Source organism: Salmo salar, chromosome ssa13, assembly GCF_905237065.1.
Source record: "Salmo salar chromosome ssa13, Ssal_v3.1, whole genome shotgun sequence".
NCBI classification, from domain to species: domain Eukaryota; kingdom Metazoa; phylum Chordata; class Actinopteri; order Salmoniformes; family Salmonidae; genus Salmo; species Salmo salar.
The window spans coordinates 41,162,780-41,188,742 of NC_059454.1; the positions used below are offsets into that span (position 1 = coordinate 41,162,780).

General features: G+C 41.7%; 3 protein-coding genes across 14 annotated transcripts; 2 read left to right on the plus strand and 1 right to left on the minus strand.

Annotated features, from left to right (window-relative positions):
* The first annotated feature begins 5,354 nt into the window (after positions 1–5,354).
* Positions 5,355–13,218, plus strand: nfe2 (nuclear factor, erythroid 2). Of its 3 annotated transcripts, XM_014135920.2 has the most exons (5): positions 5,355–5,544; positions 5,680–5,757; positions 8,321–8,399; positions 8,725–8,868; positions 9,110–13,218. In XM_014135920.2, exons 3-5 carry the CDS (start codon positions 8,352–8,354, stop codon positions 10,427–10,429), a joined length of 1,512 nt encoding a protein of 503 aa, XP_013991395.1. In that variant the 5' UTR covers positions 5,355–5,544; positions 5,680–5,757; positions 8,321–8,351; the 3' UTR covers positions 10,430–13,218. The 3 variants fall into 3 exon arrangements, with proteins under 3 accessions (XP_013991395.1, XP_045549239.1, XP_013991396.1); XM_045693283.1 differs by having other exon boundaries at positions 5,411–5,757; XM_014135921.2 differs by lacking the exons at positions 5,355–5,544; positions 5,680–5,757 and adding an exon at positions 8,055–8,073.
* Positions 12,676–17,702, minus strand: roa1 (Heterogeneous nuclear ribonucleoprotein A1). 10 transcript variants are annotated; one of them, XR_001319971.2, is made up of 11 exons: positions 17,428–17,702; positions 16,790–16,906; positions 16,259–16,616; positions 16,064–16,159; positions 15,773–15,859; positions 15,603–15,692; positions 15,227–15,418; positions 14,704–14,889; positions 14,460–14,541; positions 12,878–12,948; positions 12,676–12,784 (listed from the first exon to the last, which is right to left on the minus strand). XR_001319971.2 is itself a non-coding variant. In XM_014135546.2 (10 exons), exons 1-9 carry the CDS (start codon positions 17,437–17,439, stop codon positions 14,471–14,473), a joined length of 1,209 nt encoding a protein of 402 aa, XP_013991021.1. In that variant the 5' UTR covers positions 17,440–17,702; the 3' UTR covers positions 12,676–12,948; positions 14,460–14,470.
* A 24-nt stretch (positions 17,703–17,726) lies between these two features.
* On the plus strand, positions 17,727–25,492 carry cbx5 (chromobox homolog 5 (HP1 alpha homolog, Drosophila)). Its single transcript, XM_014135922.2, has 5 exons — positions 17,727–18,030; positions 18,613–18,830; positions 20,400–20,622; positions 22,176–22,276; positions 22,580–25,492. The coding sequence occupies exons 2-5, from the start codon at positions 18,688–18,690 to the stop codon at positions 22,719–22,721; spliced, it is 609 nt and encodes a 202-aa protein (XP_013991397.1). The 5' UTR covers positions 17,727–18,030; positions 18,613–18,687; the 3' UTR covers positions 22,722–25,492.
* The last annotated feature ends 471 nt before the right edge of the window (positions 25,493–25,963 follow it).

A 25,963-nucleotide genomic window follows, 5' to 3' on the forward strand; every position in this document is an offset into this window, starting at 1 on the left:
GACACTGTAAAGTCTAAAGGCAACACTTTGGCATTATGCCCCTTTCTGAAGTATGCTCAAGATACTTTTAACGGCTTAATCAATATGACTAAATTGAACAACAGCATTTACTGGTGTAACAAATAACCTCTTTATCTGGTAGTTCTATCATGTTCATCATTACAGCAAACATAATGCTCATGGAGATTCTTCAGAATAGTCAGAAGACGGTCTGTTGAGGTTGAGTAAAATGTTCGCCATTGACCAATTGTTGCATCGGAATAACAGCAAATGAGGAACATGAACGTGCACTATCATTGCATTCATTGCTAATGTCTCAATATGACCAATGATAAGATGTTCAGATTACCCTACTTGTGATCTTTCACAATACAGAGTATTTCACCTTTTTAAACCTCACATTTTGAAAAGTTGTTATTCTATGACTATGGCCTATTACTACTATCTTATAACAATAATAAGATTACATTTATCACCTGGACTTTTTCAATGAAGTGCAACAGGAATGTGTATTGTTTTTGCAGTGTGTCTGTGTGTGTGTATGCATAGAGAGAAAGAGAGAGAGAGAGGGAGAGAGAGAGGGAAGACAGGAGGGAAGGGAGGATGTTGGGTAGAGGAAACTCTGCTGGGTGCTGATAAAAGCAGCATTGGGTGCTTATGAAGGGAGCTGCTAACTGCTGTGGTTTTTGCCATGAGATGGGGAGAAGGGAGCAGCCCATGCTATCGCATTGTCCCTCCATCCTCCCTGCATTGCACCGTCCGTTGCACAATGCTGGACTAACACACTGGGCGTTGTCCACTGTCTACCGTCACCACAAACTTGCATTTGCCATGCAATGTGAAAACACATCGATATTAACTTAGGAATGGGAATGGGTTATATTTTGAACAACATCATCATATAGAGATAGGGGATGCTGGATGAAGCATACAAAAACACGTTTTCCTTTCCATGTCTGTTTGTTATTGTCTCTGAGCATTATCTATTGCCAATGCTTGTGGTGATAATTACACTGAACAAGAATATGAACGCAACATGTAAAGTGTTGATCCCATGTTTCATGAGCTGAAATAAAAGATCCCAGAAATGTTCCATACGCACAAAAAGCTTATTTTTCTCAAATGTTGTGCACAAATTTGTATTTCATCCCTGTTAGTGAGCATTTCTCCTTTACTAAGATAATCCATCCACCTGACAGGTGTGTCATATCAAGAACCTGATTAAACAGCATGATCATTACACAGGTGTACCTTGTGCTGGGGACAATAAAAGGCCACTCTAAAATGTGCAGTTTTGTCTCACAACACAATGCCAGAGATGTCTCAAGTTTTGAGGGATCGTGCAATTGACATGCTGACTGCAGGAATGTCCAACAGAGCTGTTACCAGAGAATTGAATGTTGATTTCTCTACCATAAGCCACCTCCAACGTCATTTTAGAGAATTTGGCAGTATGTCCAACCGGCCTCACAACCACAGACCACATGCGTCGTGTGGGCAAGCGGTTTGCTGATGTCAACGTTGTGAACAGAGCACCCCATGGCGGCATGGGGTTATGGTATGGGCAGGCATCTGCCGCCATCACCTCATGTTTCAGCATGATAAAGCACGGCCCCATGTCGCAAAGATCTACAATTCCTGGAAGCTGAAAATGTCATAGTTCTTCCATGACCTGCCTACTCACCAGACATGTCACCCATTGAGCATGTTTGGGATGCTCTGGATTAACGTGTATGACAGGGTGTTCCAGTTCCCGCCAATATCCAGCAACTTCACACAACCATTGAAGAGGAGTGGGACAACATTCCACAGGCCACAATCAACAGCCTGATCAACTCTATGTGAATGAGATGTGTCGCGCTGCATGAGGCAAATGGTGGTCACACCAGATACTGACCGGTTTTCTGATCTACCCCCAAATCTTTTTTTTTTTTAAAGGTATCTTTGACCAACAGATGCATATCTGTATTCCCAGTCATGTTAAATCCATAGATTAGGGTCTAATGTATTTATTTCAATTGACTGATTTCCTTATATGAACTGTAACTCATTAAAATCTTAGAAATTGTTTCATGTTGCGTTTATATCTTTCTTCAGTATATTTTTGTTCAGTATAAATTTCCCTCCATGGTATCAATGGGGCAGCAGGTAACCTAGTGGATAGAGCGTTGGGCCAGGAACCGAAAGGTTGCTAGATTGAATCCCCAAGATGACAAGGTAAAAATCTGTCGTTCTGCCCCTGAACAAGGCAGTTATAACCCATTGTTCCTAAGACGTCATTGTAAATAAGAGTTTGTTCTTAACTGACTTGCGTAGTTAAATAATAAAATCAATAAAGAACTATTTCTACTTTCCCCCCTGTCCATGCAGTCTCTCTTCCTCTCTTCCCAACAGCTGTGGGCCTACTGGCTCTGAGAATTTCCCTTTTCCAGACCACAACCAGAGGAAACAAATTCGTGGTGAGGTATTTTTTCCGCTCAAATCATATAAATCATGTTTTCGGGTTGTTAAGGCATTACTTCCAATACCACACCTCTTCAATGACAAAATGGTGACAATAATTAAAAATACTTGTCGAGAAAGACGCAATGTATTAATCATGGAGTAGAACTAGTAGAACATGCACCTGACTCCTAGTTCTAATTCTAGAATTATCTGTGGAAAGAATGGTGATTCTGGCATAGCCGTATCCATATACACTGGGTGTACAAAACATCCATGACATAGAGTGACCAGGTGAATCCAGGTGAAAGCTATGATACCTTATTGATGTCACCTGAAAAATCCACTTCAATAAGTGTAGATGAAGGGAAGGAGACAGGTTCAAGAAGGATTTTTAAGCCTTGAGACATGGATGTGTGCCATTCAGAGGGTGAATGGGCAAGACAAAATATTGAAGTGCCTTTGAACAGGGTAAGGTAGAAGGTGCAAGGCACACCGGTTTGAGTGTGTCAAGAACTGCAACGCCACTGGGTTTTTCACTCTCAACAGTTTACCGTGTGCATCAAGACTGGTCCACCACCTAAACTACATCCAGCATTGGAGTCAACATTGGAATCAACATGGGCCAGCATCCCTGTGGAACGCTTTCGACATCTTGTGGAGTCCATGCCCCGACGAATTGAGGCTGTTCTGATGCTAAAAAGGGTATGCAACTCAATATTAGGATGGTGTTCCTAATGTTTTGTACACTCAGTGTATATGCATACGGCTATGCTAGAAATACCATTATTTATGTGTATCCATATATGTATATAAATGGCTATGGTTTATAGCCCATATTCTGTAGGTCAAGAGAATACAGGGTTAGATGTGATCAGTGTGGGCAGGGTGCCATGCAAAAGGCAGAGGGCGCACATCAGGTCATTACACCTACACTTACATGGAACTACGTAGGTCTTTGGGGGACAGGGACAAAGGAAGGACTATAATAGTGCGTTTGGGGGATTATTCTCAGAGATGTGGTAAAAATCATGAGGATGGATGAGATACTTTAAGAGAACAAATTGAAAAGTACTTGCCCAAGATGTCACAGACCAATTGCAGCAAACAAACACAACCATAGAGAGGGGGCGATGAGCTGGTAACTGCAGCCAGAGTGAAAACCACTGTGGTCGGGGTAATAACAGCCTGCTCTCTAGCATCCTTAGGAGGTGGGTGAGTAGGGCGCTGGGTGCTAGGAAGTTGGGAAGTCCCTTCTCTCTCTTATTCCTGGTAAACACCCACCTCTGTTGACTCTGTCAGCCACCTACTCTTCCCATGTTTTGAGAACAATGACACGAAAACATCATAAACTGTGGCTTGGAGATGGGATCGGTCTTTGTAATAGGACTTTTTCAAACTTCTGGCTTGTTCTTTTATGTGTAGGGGTGAATGGGGTAAGTTGAGCAATCTTTACATTCAGCATCACTGTCAAGCAAAATATAATATTCTTTCTAACAAAGATCCAGTATCTACGTCAAGATGTTGTGCATCCCTGGAAATAATCAGAAGTCATTGTAAACATTACAAACATAGCTTGTATGTGGTAAGTTGAACCACGGGATATGCTAAGTTAGGCCGCCTACACATTTCTGTACTGAATGCAATATTACCACTACCCTTTCAAAACCTTGTCTATCTTTATTTCCTAAGCACCATTCAACACAATCAAAATTACTTGTCTGTCTTTTAATAATTGTAAGCATCTTTTAACACAGGCTTAACACCTAACAAACACTTTTGTTAACACTTTAACATAGGCCGGGCCCTGTTGTTACCTCATATCCCAGTGATAATGCCTTGCATTATGCCTGGGAGGAAAACACTTCAATTTGCTCAACTTGCAGTTGGCTTAACCCAACTTACTGTATTAGCCCACACAGCTACAATGATGCACTTTCATGCTAGGTTTAGGACCTCGTATAGAAGCCCCAAGAACATTAATCTTAAAATGATCTATTTTGGTTTAGATACAAGCATTATTGAAACATCTAACACAATACATTAATTTGACCGCTTCCCATATGGTTTCTTCCTTCACAGACTTTCTAAATATTTGGGGAAATTATTCATTTTGTATATGGTTTCTTAGAAACAATGGTGGCTCATCTTACCCCACTCTCCCCTACGATTAAAAGTCATTAAATGTATTTTGTTGTTTAATCAACGTTTTTGAAACGTGAACCCAACCCCACCTCTATAAATCCATCATAGAATTCCCCTTTCGTGTTGTTTTTGTGATAAACATAAATGTTACATGTCGTTGCTATGAATATAGATTTGAAATATGAGAATATCACACCAGCCCCTTTGACTCTACGTTCATTGTTGCACAGAAGTAAAACTACTCCACCAAGTTCATCAAATTATTTCTAATAGTTAAATAGGCTTATTACCAACTCCTGGTTGTGTATTGATAAGGCTAGAGAAATGTCCGTCGTGCTAATGTTAGTTTTAGGCTTGTTAGGCTTGTCTTTATGCATACAGCATGTGTTGGATTGGGGCCTGCTCCTCTCCCCCCCCTTAGTGGTTGCTCTGCCAGATAAAGGAACAATGTGTCCTTTCTTACCTGGTGGAGGTGTACATTCCATCCCTACTAAACTAAGTTGCAACCCACCACTGCCCCCGCCTGCACAGGGCCCTCTCTAACAACAGTAACCAGGTTGGTTTAACTCCAGGTGCTCCAGATCACACTCCATAAACCTCTCCATTGAGAGGACTTCTTTTGAGACATTTTATTGTAAGGGGTTTGGTTAGTTATAGGAAGATGAGTCCTGATCGGCTAGATTTGTGCAAGGATTTGTGCATCATGTTGTGTCATTGACTGGTTAATTTGTCACAGAATGTAGTTAACATTTAAACACCTATTCATCATAGCTAAGCTATTTGCCTTGGTTTAAAAGGTGATTCAACGGGATACTTGTTGGTCTGTCAGGCCCTTGGTTTGTGGTTTTCTGCTTTACAGGAAGGTTGCTTACATCGCAGGCAGAGACATCCCATTTATGCTGGGGGTTGTCTGTGAAGCAAGGCAGAGCGCTAGAGAGAGAGCGACAGAGAGAGAGAGTGAGTGAGAATGAAATCACATGCACTCCCTATAATGGTCGGTTAAAAGCAGACATATTAACAGACGTCCTCACTAAACTGAATAGAAACACTTTTTCTGTTCTGTTTCTACTTTCTTTTTTTTTTCTTTACCAGGATTATGTTTCTTACGTGTCAGTCTGAAGATTTTTTTCTCCTGAACACCTGTTGAAGACACAGAGACATGTTGCTCAGGTACAGTATGTTCTTTCACAACCCCCTTCTCTACAGCTTTTTAGCAGTTTATATATTTTCATTGCTAGATAAGGTTGATTTGCGGCCTCTTTCAGGTCTCTTTCCAGTGTAAAATAGAATCCGTTTTGAATGAACCCATTGTTACTTTGTCATATTAATGTACAAAACAGGTCCTACAAACTTGAGAAGCAGTTATTCAAAGAACAAGTGTAACTCCACTGAAAAAAATACATTTGACAATTCATTGCCATTATATCTCATTCAAAATGAGTCACAAACAAATATTACGATCATATGCTCAAGCTGAAGGACAGGCATAGTATAGAATTCGAATCAAACTGTCATCTTCAAGAGCAGAAAGCATTTAGGCCAGAGCACTTATCGTAGCCATTTATTTGGTGAAGTATTGACTCACAAGCCTTTTATCCCTCTTCAGTAATTAATGTCAAATTTACCACATTGACCATTGCTAAGAAGGATTATCCACACAAATAGCATATTATATCATTTAATCTTATCCACATTACTGTCTATGGGTTTTGCATACAAATATATTACATGTATTTTGCTCTTAGTTATGTGAGTAAGTGTTTTCCCTGCCAAATTGAATTGTATCTCTTCAGATAATGACATGCGACACAATTTTAAAGACAATTTAAAATATGAAAATGTAGCCTAGTGGATCTCTGTTCCCTACCAGTGTGCTCACAACTGATATTCTTGTTTATGCAACACCTGATGTAAGACATGTAAGAAGAGTTCTGGTTAGACAGGCCAAGCAACCTTGTCCCCTCAGTACTAGAGGAAACAGCCTTAGGAAGCATCACCACAAACATAACAGTGGCATGATATGGTGAGAGTTACAAGCCCATCCATGTTGGTTACTCTATGCATGGGAACTTGTAGCTACAGATCACATAGTAGAAATACAACGATGGCTGAACCTTTAGTTGGTTTGATGAATTAGGCGAGTGGGTATTTGGTGGGATAAGGTCACATCTTTGCAACAGTGTTCAGGTGAGAGCCATCACCTGCGAGTTGTGAGAGATACATGTAGAGCGGAGTGCAAGTGTGAGAGACAAATTGATTCCTCATCAAATGTTCTACTCTGAAGCAGTATATCCAGATTGTGTGAAAATATTTTGTGTTGCCGAGGAGATGGAAAGTAAGTAAAAAAAGAAAGATCACCTCAAGTAAATAAACAATTGTGGTCATGGAAGATGGAATGGTCATAATTGTGCTGTTGCAGAGAATTCCTGCTCTTTTCCTGAGTATTTGTTGAGATCCAAACAAAGCCAGGGAGGAATGAGAGCAAATGCTGGACGATGCATAACTTAGTTTTTGCATTGTTCAAAAGTTAGACCATGAACTCTCTTCATTCAAAGTATCTTAGTCAATACCTTGCATTCTATAGTATAAGTACAATACATGGAACTAAACATACAGTGTTCAGGTGAGCGCCATCACCTGTTAGTTGTGTGAGATACACATGTCGACTGGAGTACAAGGAAGTGTGAGAGCCAAAGTGATACATCAAGTGTTCTACTCTGAAGCAGCAATGTATCCCATGTTGTAAATGATATGCTCTATCACCGAGATCTTTAATCATGGGAAACTTGGCATATCCAGATTGTGTGAAAATATTTTGTGTTGCCGAGGAGATGGAAAGTAAATAATAAAAAAAGATCACCTCAAGTAAATAAACAATTGTGGTCATGGAAGATGGAATGGTCATAATTGTGCTGTTGCAGAGAATTCCTGCTCTTTTCCTGAGTATTTGTTGAGATCCAAACAAAGCCAGGGAGGAATGAGAGCAAATGCTGGACGATACATGCATAACTTAGTTTTTGCATTGTTCAAAAGTTAGACCATGAACTCTCTTCATCCAAAGTATCTTAGTCAATACCTTGTATTCTATAGTGCCACCTACAATACACATAACTAAATATGGAACTCATGCATGGTATAATCACTATAAAACCACGACAGTGTACTGTCTGCTATTCTCAATTGAGGACTTATTTATGTGCTGTCCCAGATGTAAGGTTAAACCCTTTATAAAGGTTATAAAGCTCTCCCTGACTTTCACTTTACCATATGGAACATGAGTGCGGTTAGGCCCCAGCCCCAGCCCCTGTTTGCTGCTGCTGTGGAGGGAACGCTGTGCTGTTTCCCAGGAGATTGCCTTATCAGTGTCTGACATAGCAGCACCACAGCTCAGCTGATAGGATGGATCCAGCCCAACGGAACTCTGTGTGCCTGGCTTTCGCATGTCCCAAAGAGTTCAACACAGAATAGCACCCAAACACCCATATAGTAGGTTACATGTCACAGTGGGTCTAGTTTTGGTATATACATCTTTCTGCAGGGCAAATAGTAGAACAATAGTATAACATGATTTTCTATACTTATTTTAAGATGTCATGTTTTTGCTCTGAGGAGACTTCGTCTAGATGAGTGGTTTCCTTGTTTGATCGCAGCTACGTATTGAATCCGTAGAGTTCAGCATATTCTAATGGCTGAATATCTGATAGTAATATTTGTCAATGTCTGTTTCTTCCAGGAGGGGGCGCTGCAACAACAGCCTGACCTGAATGTGTGCAGCAGTCAGCTATGTGCTCCCATTGAGGAGACACAGTGAGGTGAGTTCGATACTCTTTTCACAATATCATGCTGAACTAAACTGTGCTGGCTCGGATATTTCCTATTTTGGAGGGCTGTGGCATCATGTAGTGTAATAGACCATAGACATACACTTTATTAATTAAAACTACATATGATTTGATGACAGGTTGTTACTGATTGTGTTAAATTATTTGAAGCAAGTACCAGGAAGTACCTGTCGTTTCCACTGCTTATGCCACGTAAATGGGACAAAACAGGGCTGTAAAATAAAGCATTACCAACAAATTGCTATGAGCTACTATCAATATCTAAGGTGATTTGCTATATATTTCTATTCTCCAGGGCTTGGCGAATCCTGGCAGGCTGTGTGGGGGGGTATCGATGCCCACCCATGCCCCTGGAGCCCGGTCACATGGAGCCCCCCACCCACACGACGAAGAGATGGACTTGGCCTGGCAGGAACTGATGGCCATCACTGAGCTTCAGGTCGGAGGATGAGTATTCAATAACCTGACAATTACGTCACCATATAGCCTAGATCATACATATCCTGTGATATGTACGTTTGCGTGTTCACAAATACACACAGCTGTTTAAAACTCAATGACAAACTTGTCGAATTGCTTTATTTGTCGTCAATACATATAGTAATGATAAACTGTAATGATGCATAGTTTTCCATAGACAAAGCATCCGCCAATGATCCTTACCTTGTTTTTCATTTCAGGAGTTTGAGGTCCCACATGACAGCCCATATGAAAATATTCAGTACCATCCCATGGAGCTGCCCATCTCTCTGGGAGGTTATGGCATGGCTCAGTCTCACTCTCATACAGAGCCCCTCCCCTGTGGTGGGGAGACAAATCCTGATGCTGCTTATGAGGGATCCTACTCTAAAGTAATGCCAGCTTGCCAACATCAGGCCACCAGGGAAGCAGCAGCAGCAGCAGAGGCACTGTACGGACATTCTGGAAACCATTCTGGAGCCCAGCTGAACCCCAGAGTTCTGAACCCTCTACAGCCCTCGCTGATGGGCCTTCTAGAGCATATGAGTCTGCCGAGCGTCGGTGGTGAGGGGCTTGTTGGAAACAACAATGCTGGCCCCTCTCATGGCCCGGGTCGGTACGTGCTAGGGACAAGTCATGGGCAGAGCAAACACACACCATGCACTATGGATGATCTGGAATCTGACTCTGGCCTATCTCTGGGGTCCAGCCCACCACTAGCCTCACCAGAGGATGCCATGACTGGTGTCCCTGCTTATTCAAGCACAGAGGTTGGTCTGAACTATAGTCACGGGGAGATGGAGAATATGGGTGAGCAAGGTAGGAGAGCTAGCCTCTTTTACTCTGTGGACTATCAGCAGCATCCCAATCACCCCTACCACTGCTCAGGGATGCACTCCTCTTACTTCCCTGTAACACAACCATCCCAAATGCAACCACAGCCTCACTTCCTGCCTCCCATGTCAATGAAACATCAACAAGGTTCACCCAGTGCCTTGAACGACCGGCATCTTAACAGCTCTGCCACCAGAGAGAGCTCTCCCCAGGCGTTCTATGTAAAACCCAGAGGTAACCCACTTCCTGTCTCTCTGAACCGGGACGAACGCCGAGCCCTCGCCCTCAAGATCCCTTTCCCTCTAGAGAAGATCATCAACCTACCTGTGGACGACTTCAACGAGCTCCTGACACAGTACACCCTCACGGACTCCCAGCTCGCCCTCGTCAGGGACATCCGCCGGCGGGGGAAGAACAAGGTGGCAGCCCAGAACTGCAGAAAGAGGAAACTGGAGAACATTGTTTACCTGGAGGGGGAGTTGGGTCAGCTACAGGCACAGAGGGAACACCTGGCCAGGGAGAGGTTAGAGTTCCAACGCAACCTGACTATTGTTAAACACCGCCTCACAGACTTGTATGCTGAGGTCTTTTCTCAGCTGCGGGATGAGGATGGACATCCCTACTCTATAGATGACTACTCTCTACAGCAGACCCCTGATGGGAACGTATACTTGGTGCCTCGTAGTGAAGTGTTGGAGGGAGAATAATGTAAAGATGAAATCTATTGGACAGTTATTGTATACTGCCTCAGTTTATATACCAATATGAAATTGTTGTTAAATCTACAGTACAATAAGTGCCATTAAGGATATTTACATACAAAACCATGGAACAGTGTATGTAGAGATCAGATAAAATGACAGCTAAAAGGGCACCATGTTAAACAAACTAATCAATACTTAGAGCCTTTAGAAAGTATTCATACCCCTTGAATTATTCCACATTTTGTTGTTATAGCCTGAATTCAAAATGGATCAAATATACTGAACAAAATATAAACGCAACAGTTCATATGAGGAAATCAGTCACGGTATTTCTGTGCATTCAAATTGCCATCGATAAAATGCAATTGTGTTCGTTGTCCGTAGCTTATGCTTGCCCATACCATAACCCCACCATGGGGCACTCTGTTCACAACGTTGACATCAGCCAACCGCTTGCCCATGCCATACACGAGGTCGGTGGTTGTGAGGCCGGTTGCCAAATTCTCTAAAACGTTGGGGAGGCTGTTTATGGTATAGAAATTAACATTCAAATTCCCTAGCAACAGCTATGGTAGACATTCCTGCAGTCAGCATGCCAATTGCACACTCCCTCAAAATTTGATACATCTGTGGCATTGTGTTGTGTGACAAAACTGCACATTTAAGAGTGGCCTTTTATTGTCCCCAGCACTAGGTGCATCTGTGTACAATTCTGCAGTGTATTGATCATGCTGTTTAATCAGTTTGATATGCCACACCTGTCAGGTGGATGGATTATCTTGGCAGAGGGGAAATTGTCACTAACAGGGACGTAAACAAATTTGTGCACAACATTTGAGAGAAATAAGCTTTTTGTGTGTATGGGACATTTATGGGATCGTTTATTTCAGCTCAGGAAACATGGGACCAACACTTTGCGTTCAGATTTTTGTTCAGCTACACAAAATACCCTATAATGACAGTGAAAACATGTTACAAGAAATGTTTGCAAATGCATTGAAAATGAAATACAGAAATCTCATTTGCATTGGTGTTCACACCCAAGTCAACACGTGATATCACCTTTGGCAGCAATTACAGCAGAGTCTTTCTGGGTAAGTCTAAGAGCTTTGCACACCTGGATTGTACAATATTTGCACATTATATTTTAAATTCTTCAAGCTCTGTCAAGTTGGTTATTGAGCATTGCGTGACAGCTATTTTCCCGTCTTGCCATAGATTTAATTCAAAACTATGCCACACAGCAACATTCAATAACTTCTTGGTATATCACTACAGCGTATATTTGGCCTTGAGTTTTGAGTTGTCCTGCTGAAGGTGAATGTGTTGCCTGGAAAGCAGACCAGGTTTTCCTCTATGATTTCACCTGTGCATAGCTCTATTCAGTTTGTTTTTATCCTGAAAAATTCTAGTCTTTGCCAATGACAAGCATACCCTTAACATGATACAGGCACCACGACACTTGAAAATATGGTATTGGATTTGCCTCTAACATAACGCTTTGTATTCAGGGCAGTTAATTTCTTTGCCACATTACTTTTGTGCCTTACTGCAAATAGTATGCATGTTTTGGAAAATGTCTATACAGGCTTCCTTTTCACTGGTCATTTAGGTTAGTATTGTGGAATAACTAAACTGTTGACCCATCCTCAGTTCTATCACAGCCATGAAACTGTTCAAGTCACCATGGTGAAATTCCTGAGTAGTTTCCTTCTGCTCCGGCAGAGTTAGGAAGGCCGCCTGTATCGACTTGATACATCAAAAGCCTAATTAGTAACTTAACCATGCTCAAGGATATTTAATATACCAATAGGTGCTCTTTGCAAGGCATTGGAAAACCTCCCTGGTCTTGGAGGTCAAATTGGTTGAAATTCCGTTTGATTTACAGAATTATAAGTCAGTAGTTGGTGCAACTTATGCACATTTTCTCCTGAAATGTATGCTCAACTACAACAAAAATCCACCTTAATATGGGGTATTGTATGTAGGCCAGTGACAGGCTCAATATACATTATAAATTCAGGCTGTGACAATGTGGAGAAAGTCAAGGGGGTGCGAATGCTTTGAAGGCACTGTAGTTACGCGAGCTAACCAGTCATATGCCTATGCTCGTTCTGGATACAATGATAAATCTTAAATCTAAATGTACATTTGGGAATTCTATTATAACAATGTCCCTGTATATCAGAATATGAAAATTGTGTACCATGTGGTAGTTGAACAGTATTTATAATATGAGGAAACGTATGTTGGTAAAAAATATTTTATTGATAACCAGGAAGTGAGTAAAAACCGGTTAAAATCCTGCACAGCAGTCGTCACAGTATAAAAATAGCCAATTGCATATTTCCAGTCACCCTAAAAAAACAAGAAACAGACCATTGCTTAAAATCAGGACAGCCTCACAATCTCTTAATATTTCCAAGTTATCAAAAGATTATTGTAGCTTACTGTATGCAATGCAACAATGTTCCGCTTAAAATCATGCTTTTGGATAGCTGTCCTTTCGATCAGTCATTTTCCTAGAAAGCACCAGAGGAAAAGGAGACAAATGAGTATCAGAAGATAAACCAATGAGAGGCGTTAGTCTGATATATTCCATGATTTGACTGCAAACGTCAGCATGCATTATGAGATTGGCACGCTGGTAAAGACCATGTTACGCAAAAGGTCCAGACCGTTGTATTAGATGGGGGCATTGGTTTCTAATAAAACACTGCACATCCAAATAAAACGTACATGGTCATTAACGCTATACTATTCATTTCTACAATAAAACTAGTGTTTGCTCATACCAACTACAGAACATGTTATTCAAACTGACAGTAGTTGGAAAAGTCTTCTTACCTACAGGCGGCATCTAAGCGCTTTGGTAGCTGCTGTCTGCTAGTCTCACATGCCTTCTTGCTACTCACTCTCCTGCTTCACACTGCTCCTTCCTGCCAGGCGATGGGTTTGTTTGCTACGTCTCTCCCTCAGCTCAGCTGGCTTCCATGGCTGGCTAGCCTCAAGACTGCATCATGTAAGCTAGCCTTCTGCTGGCAGCTGTACTGTCTGACAGGCAAGTCTGATCTAGCCATCCAACTCACGTCTCTGGTGCAGTTCTCAAAGAGATGGGCTCTCTGTGTGGACCGAGTATTTGTAATACCATAACTTCATCCATTGGAGTTCATCAAGGATTTCAACGCTATTGTAACACTACGTCGTCACAAACCTTCCATTGATGTGCTGGGATATGAGATTTTCTACATTCTGTAGTATGTGCATTGGAACAGAGTAAGAATGTCTCGTGTAAGGAATAAAGCATATTGGGCTGGGCAAAGAGTCTCCACTGACAGGTGGTACTTATCTTCTAAAGAACGGCCATTGACCGCATCTATCATTCAAGTGTGGATTTGTATAGAGTCTAATGCATTAAAACAAACCAGAAGAGATCCTCCCCCTCCCACCCAATCCCCTAAAAGAGAGGCTAACAAGACTGAACGACAGTTTAAAAAAACTGAAAGGTGGTTTATTTCAACTTGATTGTTGCAGTTACAAATAAAAACCATAGATGCAAAATCTACATTAAAACCTCATTGGAATGCTTGCTTTCCAGAAACATAAGAAACCTGTTTGACAGTACAGAAAAATGTATGAAGCCCCTCCATGATTTCTCTATTGTACACATCTCTTCTTGTAGCAGCTGTAACCTGCCACAACTGTTTGGCTGAGCAGATCTAGGGTGTAAACCTGCAGCTGCCCTGTCAATTGTCTCGCTCTCCTCTCCTAAGTACTGAGTCCTGTTGAACAATACGGAACAACATTAAGTTAAACTGTGCACTGACTGTTGGATTAACCAGAACCTACGACATGAGATCCAGCATTAGTAACACTTGGATCAAACACAACTACTAGGATTGTATGTATCAAAGGGTACAAGAATGGAGCTAGTTTCTGAACACTACTTTAAAGACAAATCCTAGAATATGCTAGTCTCATCTACACACTCCGGTTGTTATGGTTTCAAACTGGCACGCTAAAAAAAGCATACCTTTTGAACATTTAGAATCGGCGTCCACCAGAGCCCCCGCCATATCCACCGCCGCCACCTCCTGAGTTACCTCCATATCCACCTGAAATGAAAAACAAACGGTCAAACAAAACCAGAAAGCACAAGTTAGTGTGTTAAGTCAGCTTAAGAATTCTTACAACCTAAGTTACCTGAAGGCGTGCCAAACCAACTTGAGTTAACAGCTCAACCAACACCTGGTCTAAAGCTAGTCTGTGCCACCTACCTCCATATGGGCCGCTACTCCTGCCACCGCCACTTCCACCACTGCTGCCACCACCACCGCTACCTCCACCACCTCCACCGCTGCCTCCAAAGTTGTTACCCTTCATTGGGCCGTAGTTGGAAGGCTGGTTGTTGTAGTTGCCAAAGTCATTGTAGTTGTTGCCGCCGCCACCGCCGCCAAAGTTTCCTGCAACACAATTTGAACAGCCATATTACTTTATGAAATTGGTTCTCTGTACATTTCACACCGGCCCAAGGATATTTAAAATGTTTAAAACAGCTGTGATAACAGTATTTTGTACGTCACTTACACGTAGTCAGGCATGACATAGTTCTCATACTACTTCCCATTTAGTAGGCTATTTGAGTTGACAATCATATGATTGTAGCGCGTGAAATCTCAAGTGTAGTATGGTAACATTTGTTCCTTACTTTTTGTAAACAGTATATAGTAGATCAATACTTTTTACCAAACAGAATGTAGTGTGAGAATTAAGTCACAGCCTACGATGCCATCCACTTACCACCAACTGGGGCTGCTTCTTGTGCGGAAGCCATGGACTTACCGCCGCCAAAGTTTCCACCATTGCCATTGTTGTAGTCGTTATAGCCATTTCCACCACCGTAGCCGCCACCCTGTCCTCCACCATAACCCTGTCCTCCGCCGTAGCCACGGTTACCACCGCCATAACCACCAGGGCCTCCACCATAACCACCTATAGAAAGTAAAGCTTGAATATAAATACACGGCCATCGAATGAAAATAAGGTAATATCCCCGCGGCTTCTCAAATAATGCATGTCGTGTTAAGTTCTTCCTACTGTAATGACCTGTTTACCAGTTAAAATTGCCACTGATGAGAAGAGTTATTGAATGGCTATTCCAGAATCCAAATCTTACCGTCGCCTCCCCCATAACCATTGTTGTAACCGCCATCTCCTCCTCCGTATCCACCCCCTCTGCCTCCTGAAACAGACGAGTCAGCGTCACCTAAAGTATATCGAAACAATCACAAGGGGTTAAGCATACAGGTTCAAGCGGAGAGAGAGTGGTGCAGGACCACAACATACCACGGCCATCGAAGTGTCCACCATCACGGCCAAAATCATTACCTCCATATCCTCCACCTCTGCCATAGTTGCCGCCACCTCCGCGGCCTGGAAAAGAAACCTCAAACAGTTAGTATTAACGCAACATAAAAGCAGCAACTCATGATTTAACTAGGAATCAAATAAAATGTACCATAATGTGTTACACAGGGATACTGCTTATAGCAAGGATGTGGACTCCTTTCCCAGGCCATATCACATGTCCTGAAGCAGGAAAGACTCCTGTCCCTTTCCGTGTACAAATGTACTTACCACCCCTCATACCCACTCCTGTTGTCTGCATCTCCTGTCTGGACAATGCTTTCCTCACTTCACAGTTGTGACCGTTCAACGTGTGGTATTTCTGGACTGAAAATAGAACGGTTGTGTTAAAATACAGCAGATAACTCATGAAAGTCAGCTATTTTCATCCCAATACAAAGAGTTTGTGTTCAGACAACTACTTACTGACAATCCTGTCCACTGCATCATGGTCATCAAACGTGACAAAGGCAAAGCCCCTCTTCTTGCCACTGGTGCGGTCGGTCATAATGTCTATTACTTCAATCTTGCCAAATTGCTCAAAGTAGTCTCGTAGGTGGGAGTCTTCAGTGTCTTCCTTGATACCGCCAACAAATATTTTTTTCACTGTGACATGAGCGCCTGGACGGCTAGAGTCCTCTCTGGAAACAGCCCTCTTGGGCTCTACCAACCTACCATCAACCTTATGGGGGCGTGCTTCCATGGCAGCATCGACCTCGTTCACACCAGAGTAGGTGACAAACCCAAAACCTCTAGAGCGTTTGTTGGCTGGATCTCGCATGACCTGTTGATGAGATTTAGTTTAATGCGAAATATTATTTAACAAAATACAGATTCATCGATATTTAGGTTAATCAAACATTAAAGGAATTTAAACATTTGTGACGCTGTAGTCAATTCGGGTACAGTTCTCCCTGCAGTTAATATTGTTTGCTATAATTTTTACATTATACTCACCACACAATCTGTAAGAGACCCCCATTGTTCGAAGTGTTCTCGCAAACTCTCATCCGTGGTTTCGAAGCTCAGACCTCCGATGAACAGTTTGCGGAGCTGCTCGGGTTCACGTGGGGCCTGGACAAAAAAAATTATAACGTATTTAGAACAAAAGACGCAGATCAGCAAAGCGCGAGCGCTACACTGTAGCTAACTCGAAATGTTCACTACCAACAGTTAGTCAATATTCCTGCAGTTAAGTTTGTCAAAAACAAACACGTTGGGGGGAGGGGGGGTTCAAACGATATCAGATGGCGTCAACATGGCGGGGTCGACAGCGCCATGTTTCGCATTTGGCAAATGTGAACCAAAACAAGAAACTATGAAATGTGCGATGGGTAAAGCATGGATTAAATTATCTGACTACTATTAAACGCAATGGGGGAAAAAAGGTACGTCCTTTATTGCAAAATGGCTGAACAAAACGCACGAACAATAAGACCATGAGGCCTTTAAGATGGCGGCGTCCCCACATGAGCTATGGCTGTATTAATAGATACGCGCGAGTGGAAAGCCCTTTTGGTTAGATTGGTCTACGTACACGTTAAATTAAACGGACGTTACAAAATTGTATGTAGATATTCGTTAGAGAACCTTACCTCCTTCGACATTGTGGATGGTAGCTTACGATTCCTTTGCCTTATTCGAAGAAAGACGATCTGCGACAGAATGCAACGACCCTGCAAATGAAACAAAGAGTACAATAAATAGGGAGGATACGCCTCTTGGATTCAGCGATTGGTTATCTATTGCCGCTGCATTCGATTTCTCACTTCCGCTGCAACTCCGATTGGGTATTTTACAGTCAATTATCAGCTATGTCCAATAACAAAACGATACCAGCCGGTGGTGGGTGTGGGCTTACGTTTTATCAAAACGTTATGTAGACGTCACTTCAATTCCAATTCCATTCCATTACCAGGCTAGTCTGTATAAATTTAAGCAAATAGGCTATTTGATAGAAGTAATACCAAAAATACGTCCGCATATTTCCTAAGTGAACATAGCTACAACATTTACTGATTAACTCCTAGTTATTTGGCTTGACGGTTTCGTGGGCGTTACACGGTCTGCCATTGTGCATTTTGGCGCTCGCTTTCTTGCACAGCGAGGCAAACAAGCAAGTCCTTTGGGGAGGGGAAACGAAAAGCCCAGCAACAGCGTCAAGAAAACGAACCAGTAAACCGCTTTAGCTAGCAAGGGTGAGTAAATACATATAGCAATTACTTAACTGATATTAGATAGTTTACACCCCCCCTCCCCCATTTCAATCAATCCGTCTCAAGCAAAAAGTATTGAGGATAACGCTTGATGAATTGTTAACGTTAGCCGGTGGCGAACCGCTAGCTAGCTCATTCTCATGCTAGCCAGACGGGGGTTGGGACAAACAAGTCTACACGCGTTTAGGACTATTTAGCTAGATTGAAATGTCTCTATGTACTGTAAATGTTACACTATCGTTGGCAAACTGGAACGAATTAAAACGGCAATTGTATAACTAGTTAATTTACCCATATTTATTTTAGAGGACAGGCCATGTGTTGTATTAAGGAAGCAAAACATCTGCTTGCCAGCTAGCCGTGTTGGCTAATTTAGTAAACGTTAACCTACTAACGTTAGCATGGTTTTTAATTCGAGTGATTCCCTTTTAAACGGACAGTCAGCTGTATCATGGTTTTATACTAGTTTGGTTAGTTATCTGCTGTAGCTAGCTAGTAGCAATTAACAGCTGACCAATGTATTATATTGCACGCATTTCTTAACTTTGTTTCTACGTTTTGTAGGTTTTATTTCAAACTTTCCATTTCCAAGTTGGGACGTGCTCCTTGTTCACTCGTTTGAGGTACCGTTACCAAATCATGGGAAAGAAGACTCGTGAAAATGATGATGATGCCTCGGGCTCATCTTCAGAAGAGGAAGAATTTATTGTGGAGAAGGTTCTGGACAGAAGGACGGTGAAGGGCCGAGTTGAATTCTTCCTTAAGTGGAAAGGCTATTCAGAGTAGGTCCATCTGGGTGATTCCTCACGAAACTAGAACAAAACAAGATTTTCATGATGTTTAAATCCATGGAAGGGACCTTTGGAGAAAGTATTGTTGACATATATTTTACTTTTGTATCTTAAAGCATCATTGAGAAATAATTAATTGAAGTTTAAATATTTGTAAAAAATGTTGGACATCAGTAGGTGCTACAAAGCAAAAGTTGGTGTCATATAAAGCTTTACTGCTTGCTCTGTAATGTGTAGTATTTTGATTTGGCTCACTTTTCAATATTGTTGAACATAATATAACTTGGTGGGTGTACGATTTCACACATGTACAAGCAGGACTGTACACAAGGAGCATGTGTGGGCTGAACAAGAAACACGCACAACATTCCAGAGATCCCCTCTGGAACTTGTATATTATGTTAAACAATAACTGCATTCCAAACACGTAAAAGACAGACCCTCAAATTAAGTGGACACTTGATGAGTTGATTACTTTTAATTGGATTTCCGCTCTTGCCTGGAAATCGCCACTCGTTCATCCTACGGTTGTTTTCGGTCATCATGAAACCACCGGTAGTTGCTGTGTGGTGTGCTTTATAAGCTATATGATTGCATTTATTTTCTTGGCTAGGAGACCACTCATCTGTAGACATCAGATACTAGGCATCTGATGGTATCAGGTAAAAATGATGTGTAAGTGTGATGTCAGGGAAAGTTGTATGTGTTAGCTAACGTTTCCTAAGCTAACTAAACAAACTTTCCCGAGACATATTTGTGCTGTCTTGTGCATTAGTAGCACAATTTCTAACTTATTTACATTCATTTTTGCTTACACTTGAATGCTGACTTCTCCATATTAATGTTGGTTTTTACATTTTGGTAGGCTTTTCTTAGCGGATGTACAATTATCCCAAATTTAATTATGGGGCGTTTCAAGTCCCGGCGTGAACAGAATTGCACACTCTTATCACAAACAAGGGCTGAAGTGCTTACGTTGCCAACTTCCCATGCTTGGCTAATTGTTTGGACCGATGGCAAAGATGGCCATGGATATTCCCCAAGGGCATAAGTGGAGGAGGTTGGGTCTTTTACGTGTTAGAATGCAGCTATATTGATATGTCAAAAATAGTATATTTTCAATATTCATGTTTACAAGCCATAAAGCTTCAAATGACACTAACTTTTGCTTTGTAGCACCTGCAGACAAAACATTATGGCGTCTTAAAGGAGGCCCGGGTAAGGCAAAAATGGCGCTTTAAGAAACAAATGTCAACAGAACTTCAAAGGACCCTTCCATGGATAACATTTTGATGAAAATCCCCCAAAATAAAAATCTTTTGGTGTTCTAGTTTCATGTTACTGAGAATTATTATTTTACGCTGTTATATATATATATATATATATACATATACTTTTTTTAATGTAAAAATATATATATATATATATAAGGTCAATTTTCTACATACCATGTTTACACCTGCCCAATACTTAAATAAAATATATTCAGAAAAACCCCTGCAGTGTGTTTTCCCTATCGAATATATTTTGTTCTTGCTATGACAATGCATTTGTTTGCAGAAAGCACAACACATGGGAGCCAGAGAAGAATCTTGGCTGCCCCGAGCTCATTGCTGAGTTTATGAAGACTTACAAGAAGCCTAGCGGCGGTGCCACCCCCAGCAGCGGAGGAGCCAAGTCCAGTGCAGGGTCATCAGGCCGTAGCAAGGAAGGCAGCAGCAAGAGAAGAAACTCTGACGATGATGAGGAGGGGAGCAGCAACAAGCCCAAACGGAAAAAAGAGGTGCGTAACCTACCTCGTGAATTGGTGTAGGTAGTCTCCCCCCCCTAAAAATGCAAGAATGAGTTGTTTGTAATCCAATAGAAATGTATTTGTCACATGTGCCGACTACAACGGGTGTAGACTTTACTGTGAAATGCATACTTACAAGACTTTTCCTAACAATGTGTAGTTAGAAATTAAGACATTTGCGAAAGGGAAGCGGTAACACAATAATGAGATTATATACGAGGAGTACCAGTACGAGGTAGTTGTGGCAATATGTAGGTGGGGTAAAAGAGGCTAGGCAAACAAATCAAATTTATTTATATAGCCCTTCGTACATCAGCTGATATCTCAGTGCTGTACAGAAACCCAGCCTAAAACCCCAAACAGCACGCAATGCATGTGAAAGAAGCACGGTGGCTAGGAAAAACTCCCTAGAAAGGCCAAAAACCTAGGAAGAAACCTAGAGAGGAGGCTATGAGGGGTGGCCAGTCCTCTTCTGGCTGTGCAGGGTGGATATTATAACAGAACATGGTCAAGATGTTAAAATGTTCATAAATGACCAGCATGGTCAAATAATAATAGTCATAGTAGTTGTCGAGGGTGCAACAAGCACGTCCGGTGAACAGGTCAGGGTTCCATAGCCGCAGGCAGAACAGTTGAAACTGGAGCAGCAGCACGGCCAGGTGGACTGGGGACAGCACGGAGTCATCATGCCAGGTAGTCCTGAGGCATGGTCCTAGGGAACAGGTCCTCCGAGAGAAAGACAGAAAGAGAGAATTAGAGAGAGCATATTTAAATTCACACAGGACACCGGATAAGACAAGAGAAATACTCCAGATGTAACAGACTGACCCTAGCCCCCTGACACATAAACTACTGCAGCATAAATACTGGAGGCTGAGACAGGAGGGATCAGAAGACACTGTGGCCCCATCCGATGATACCCAGGGCCAAACAGGCATGATATAACCCCACTCACTTTGCCAAAGCACAGTGGATGTAGAAACTGTGCACAGTGGATGTACAAACAGGATGTAGAAGCAGCGTGTGTGAAAGTGCAAAAACAAGGGGGGTTACATAGACAAAAATCAAGGAGGGGGGGTTACATAGACCAGGCTTGGTTGTTAACACTAGATAAGAGCTATGTGAATTGACTGCCACATGCAAATCTACAAAACAGATCATCACTTTGTGAAAGGGGGTGACTTTCATTGAGATTCGTTACCTCTCCAACTTTTGCAGTTCACTGATAGGCCATTCGACATTTTTTTTTTTATGACCTCTTAAGTGTCCAACCAAGTGCTGCAGCATTGTTATTGTTGGCTAGAACAAAAGCTTAATCTTCCTGGAGAACTCTCATTTGCATATTTATAACCAACTGAAGACGCCTCATTTCAAACTGAAATAGTTGAGCTTTTGGGTGTTGCTTACCGTCACTAGAATGACAAAGGCTTTGTGAAATACAACTGTTGTCTGTGCTTATTTCCTGCGGTGGTGCCTAAGTTTCACTTCTAATGTACAACATAGAGATGATCAGCGGTATAATGGTTATTTCTCCTGTCTTCCAGGATGACGTCCTGATTGCGAGAGGCTTTGAGAGAGGTCTGGAACCAGAGAAGATTATTGGAGCCACAGACTCCTGTGGAGACCTCATGTTCCTCATGAAGTGGTGAGTGTTGAGTACTTAGACATATGCCGTCCACTAGATTACACCACTAAGAATGTCTTCAAACTGGTGACCGAAACTGATTAACTGAAGTGGTTGCTCACTTAAAGTTGATTTTGTTAACTATTCCTCTTCAAGACAGTGGGTCTAAGAGCTTCCTGGTTTTCCTGATCCAGTCTTGTGACATCGTGAATTGTCGTTATTTCCTAAGCAGTCTACTAGGGCGTCTTATCTTTACATTATCATCATGGTAATAGGCCTGTAAATAAAGCATGTTTATTTCTTGTTAATTTCCTCTCGCTACAGGAAGGACTCTGACGAGGCAGATCTGGTGCTGGCCAAGGAGGCCAATCACAAGTGCCCGCAGATCGTCATAGCTTTCTACGAAGAGCGCCTCACCTGGCATGAAGACGGGGATAAGAAGGAGAAGGGCGCTGTGAGCATGTAAGCAGGAGGTGTCGTCAGAGGAATGGTCACTGACCCCCCCCGACTGCAGGGACGAGCTGGAGGCTCTCATATAGCCAGTACCAAATCGCACCCTATTCCTCCCCTTGGCCTTAACACTTTTTTATGATAGCCTTTTTTTTTTTTTTTATATGTGGCTTGGTTAGGTATAAGTAGTGTAGTTGTATATTTTCCACCACATTGCTTCTACCTTTACAGCTCTGACAACAGTGAAGGGTTAAGGTAAATGGAGGGTTTGTGTGCGATTTGGGACTGAAAGACCCCCCCCCCCTTCCCCCCCGCTAATGACCATAACAAAAACCACACCAACCAACGATGGACGACACTGCACACTTCATGTTCCCCAATGTACAGGTTAATCTCCCTGAATAACAAAGAGCCCAAACTAGCCATTTTACACAAACTGAGAAGGATGAGGGAAGACTGCGGGTTTTGGAGGTGGTGAAACAGGCTGGCTGCGCTCGCTACTGGGGATGGCTTGTTGTCTTTCTTTCCTCTTGCTTTATTCCCTTTCTGTATTTTTGTGTAAGTACGATTCTTGATTCTGTGGTACCCTGTCTAGGTACTGGCAGCCATCTTAAGGTGACTTGAAGGTAGTCCTCTTAACTGAGAGGTAACGTTAAAATGGCCACGTCGATCAAAGCATGGTCCAGTGCCCTGTATGAAAGACCCGCCGACTTCCTGAATCATGTACTTGCAGTTTTTGAATGGGATTCAAGAGTAAATCATGAAAACGTGGGGAAAAAAATGTTTAAATTATTTTTATTTAACTAGGCAAGTCAATTAAGAACATTCTTATTTACAATGACGGCCTACCCTTGCCAAACCCTAACCCGGATGACCATGGGCCAATTGTGCACCGCCATCCTAAGCATATATTTGTTTTAGTGGATTAATTTACTTCTACCTTCATGAAAGCCATCAGTTCGGAGTAAATGTATCTACTAATATCATTTTACATGTATTTTAAATGACCTTTTTCATGAATTTGATGTACTCCGGAATCCCATTCAAAAACAGTATGGGACATGATCCAGGAAGTAGGTGGGACTTTCATAGAGCATTCACAAAGCTTCTCAGAGTAGGAGTGCTGATCCACCTGTCCATATTTCTTATTCATTGTTATCTAAAAGGTAAAAAAACTGATCCTAGATCAGGCACTCTGGGGAAACTTGGAATACGAGCCCTCGACATGTTTGCCCTGGGAAGATGACAGCCTTCCAAGTCTTATCAAACCTCGAACATAACAGTAGTTATGCGGTAGATAAAATTAGTTTCATCGTAATCAGATCACCTTGGTAGAAAATCTCCCCTGCTCATTTTTTTTTTGTTCAGTAGTTTTAGTCCACCTTTTGATGTTCTGAGGTCAATATGGTCCCCTCTAAGTACTCCATGTCTTTTTGTTTTATTTCTCCAATTCTTCACTAGTACTGTGGCTGGACTAAGTTTTGAATGACCTACATTTTAATATTGGAACTCTTTTGTCCATTGGCTTCTGTTATGTAGCTGTTCTGTAGGTCAAGTAATCATGTAGCTCCGATTCCATTGCGAAGATCATGAACATATTTAGTCAGTAGCTGCTTTTTCCTAACTTGGAATTGGATTCTTCCGATTACCAGTTTGTTTTTATCAGACAATTTTATCACCACAACAAGCACAATTAAGCAAATATTACAGATGCACAGACGGGCCACTTCAAAAGTTGTGCCCAATGTTTCAAGCCATCTTTATTTGCAAATGTGAATTACATTATCACAGCAGTGCTGAATTGGAACCTGACCCTTAGATCAGACGTCAGTTGACAATCAGCATGCCACATGCTCTGCAGTAGAAAGGGACACCAAACGGGCATACTGATTGATTTGATCAAGGTATGCCACCCTGTGGCTAAATGGCTCGTCCGACGTGCTCTGCCCAGTCCCCTGAGTGAGAGAATGGGATAAGGCAGATCGGGGCTTACTTCCAGACAGTGTTCCTTGGGAATGCTTATCTATCTATTTCAACGTTTTAAGATCCCGTCAATGATTTGAGTATTAAGTGGTTAAATCCACACAACCTATAGAGTATTTGTTCCGCTTGTAGAAAGATAATTTGTCCCGACCTGAATTTCTAGTTTTAACATCTTTCCTGTTAATGCGAAATACCGAAAAATGTTTTGGGAAGATGTTATCCACATCATTGGCTTCATATTGCAGATTTGTTTTAACTACATATTCTGTCCATTTTGGCTTTCCGCCCGTTGTGTTGAATGTAGTAATGAGAGCATTGAGGTTGTGTTCAATGATATCATATCCAAATGTGTGGTAACAAACAGCAAGGTTGTTCCGTCACAGAATAGGGGCAAAGTATTCCAGTGTATTTGTAGCCTATACCATTGAGTTGATAATGGACAGAGTGCTATGTATTGTGGTCAAATATACTCGTATTCAATTTGGGATGTTTTCCCACTCAAAAAATAATAATTGAAAAGGCACAACTGAGTCCTGAGTTGTCTTGTCACTGTAGTCATAGAAACAAGTGAAAGATTACTTGGATATCCTTCTCTCGTCAGAAACACCTCTAATTCAGGACAAATGTAACGGTTGTCTGTTTCTCATGTTTATTTTTATTTACTCTCAAAGATTTTCATTTGTAGTCCATTTTTGATTTCTTTTTTCAAAATGTTCCACGGTTTGGTGTATCTTACCATATTTTTTTTAATGTTCTGAAATTTGGGTTTTGTATGTATTGTAGTAAACTGTTTTCAACATTCAACGGACTGGTGATGTTTCTGCTAGATTGCTGTGCACTAGTCATATTTAACCAGCAGATGGAGCTGTTTGCTATGTCACTGGCCATGTCAGAAAGGAAATCCTGAAATGGACCTGATTTTAGTTTGAGCAATAAATACTCAATCTCATTTCCCCACATTACAGAGAATGCATATTATATATTATCAAGAGATTCAATGATTGATATACTAATAGTAGTTGATTTATACATGGCCTACACTATCTATTTTGGACTATTTAAAAAAAAAAAAAAAAACGGTTTAATTCAAGAGTACCATCTAGGTAACAGATGTCATATTGCCTCCATTAGTCCAACTCTGTCTATTGAGCTAATTCAATGGAATATTATCTTCCACCTGGCCTGTGTGAAGAGGCTTTATATAGTAAAGGCTACAACCAAGCCCTAGAGGTATTCCTGCTTTCATCACATGGTGGTCAGGAAAACACCATCACA

What these genes read in the sequence shown, in the direction of transcription:
- nfe2 (XM_014135920.2), top strand. Translation starts at nt 8,352, where the DNA reads ATGTGTGCAGCAGTCAGCTATGTGCTCCCATTGAGGAGACACAGTGAG. An exon ending in CATTGAGGAGACACAGTGAG is followed by an intron (nt 8,400 to 8,724) that starts GTGAGTTCGATA and finishes TCTATTCTCCAG; the next exon opens with GGCTTGGCGAATCCTGGCAG. An exon ending in TGGCCATCACTGAGCTTCAG is followed by an intron (nt 8,869 to 9,109) that starts GTCGGAGGATGA and finishes TTTTCATTTCAG; the next exon opens with GAGTTTGAGGTCCCACATGA.
- roa1 (XM_014135546.2), bottom strand. An exon ending in TGGTTATGGGGGAGGCGACG is followed by an intron (nt 15,419 to 15,602) that starts GTAAGATTTGGA and finishes TACTTTCTATAG; the next exon opens with GTGGTTATGGTGGAGGCCCT. An exon ending in GAGTAGCGGCCCATATGGAG is followed by an intron (nt 14,542 to 14,703) that starts GTAGGTGGCACA and finishes TTTTCATTTCAG; the next exon opens with GTGGATATGGAGGTAACTCA.
- cbx5 (XM_014135922.2), top strand. Translation starts at nt 18,688, where the DNA reads ATGGGAAAGAAGACTCGTGAAAATGATGATGATGCCTCGGGCTCATCT. An exon ending in AGCCCAAACGGAAAAAAGAG is followed by an intron (nt 20,623 to 22,175) that starts GTGCGTAACCTA and finishes CCTGTCTTCCAG; the next exon opens with GATGACGTCCTGATTGCGAG. An exon ending in CTCATGTTCCTCATGAAGTG is followed by an intron (nt 22,277 to 22,579) that starts GTGAGTGTTGAG and finishes CTCTCGCTACAG; the next exon opens with GAAGGACTCTGACGAGGCAG.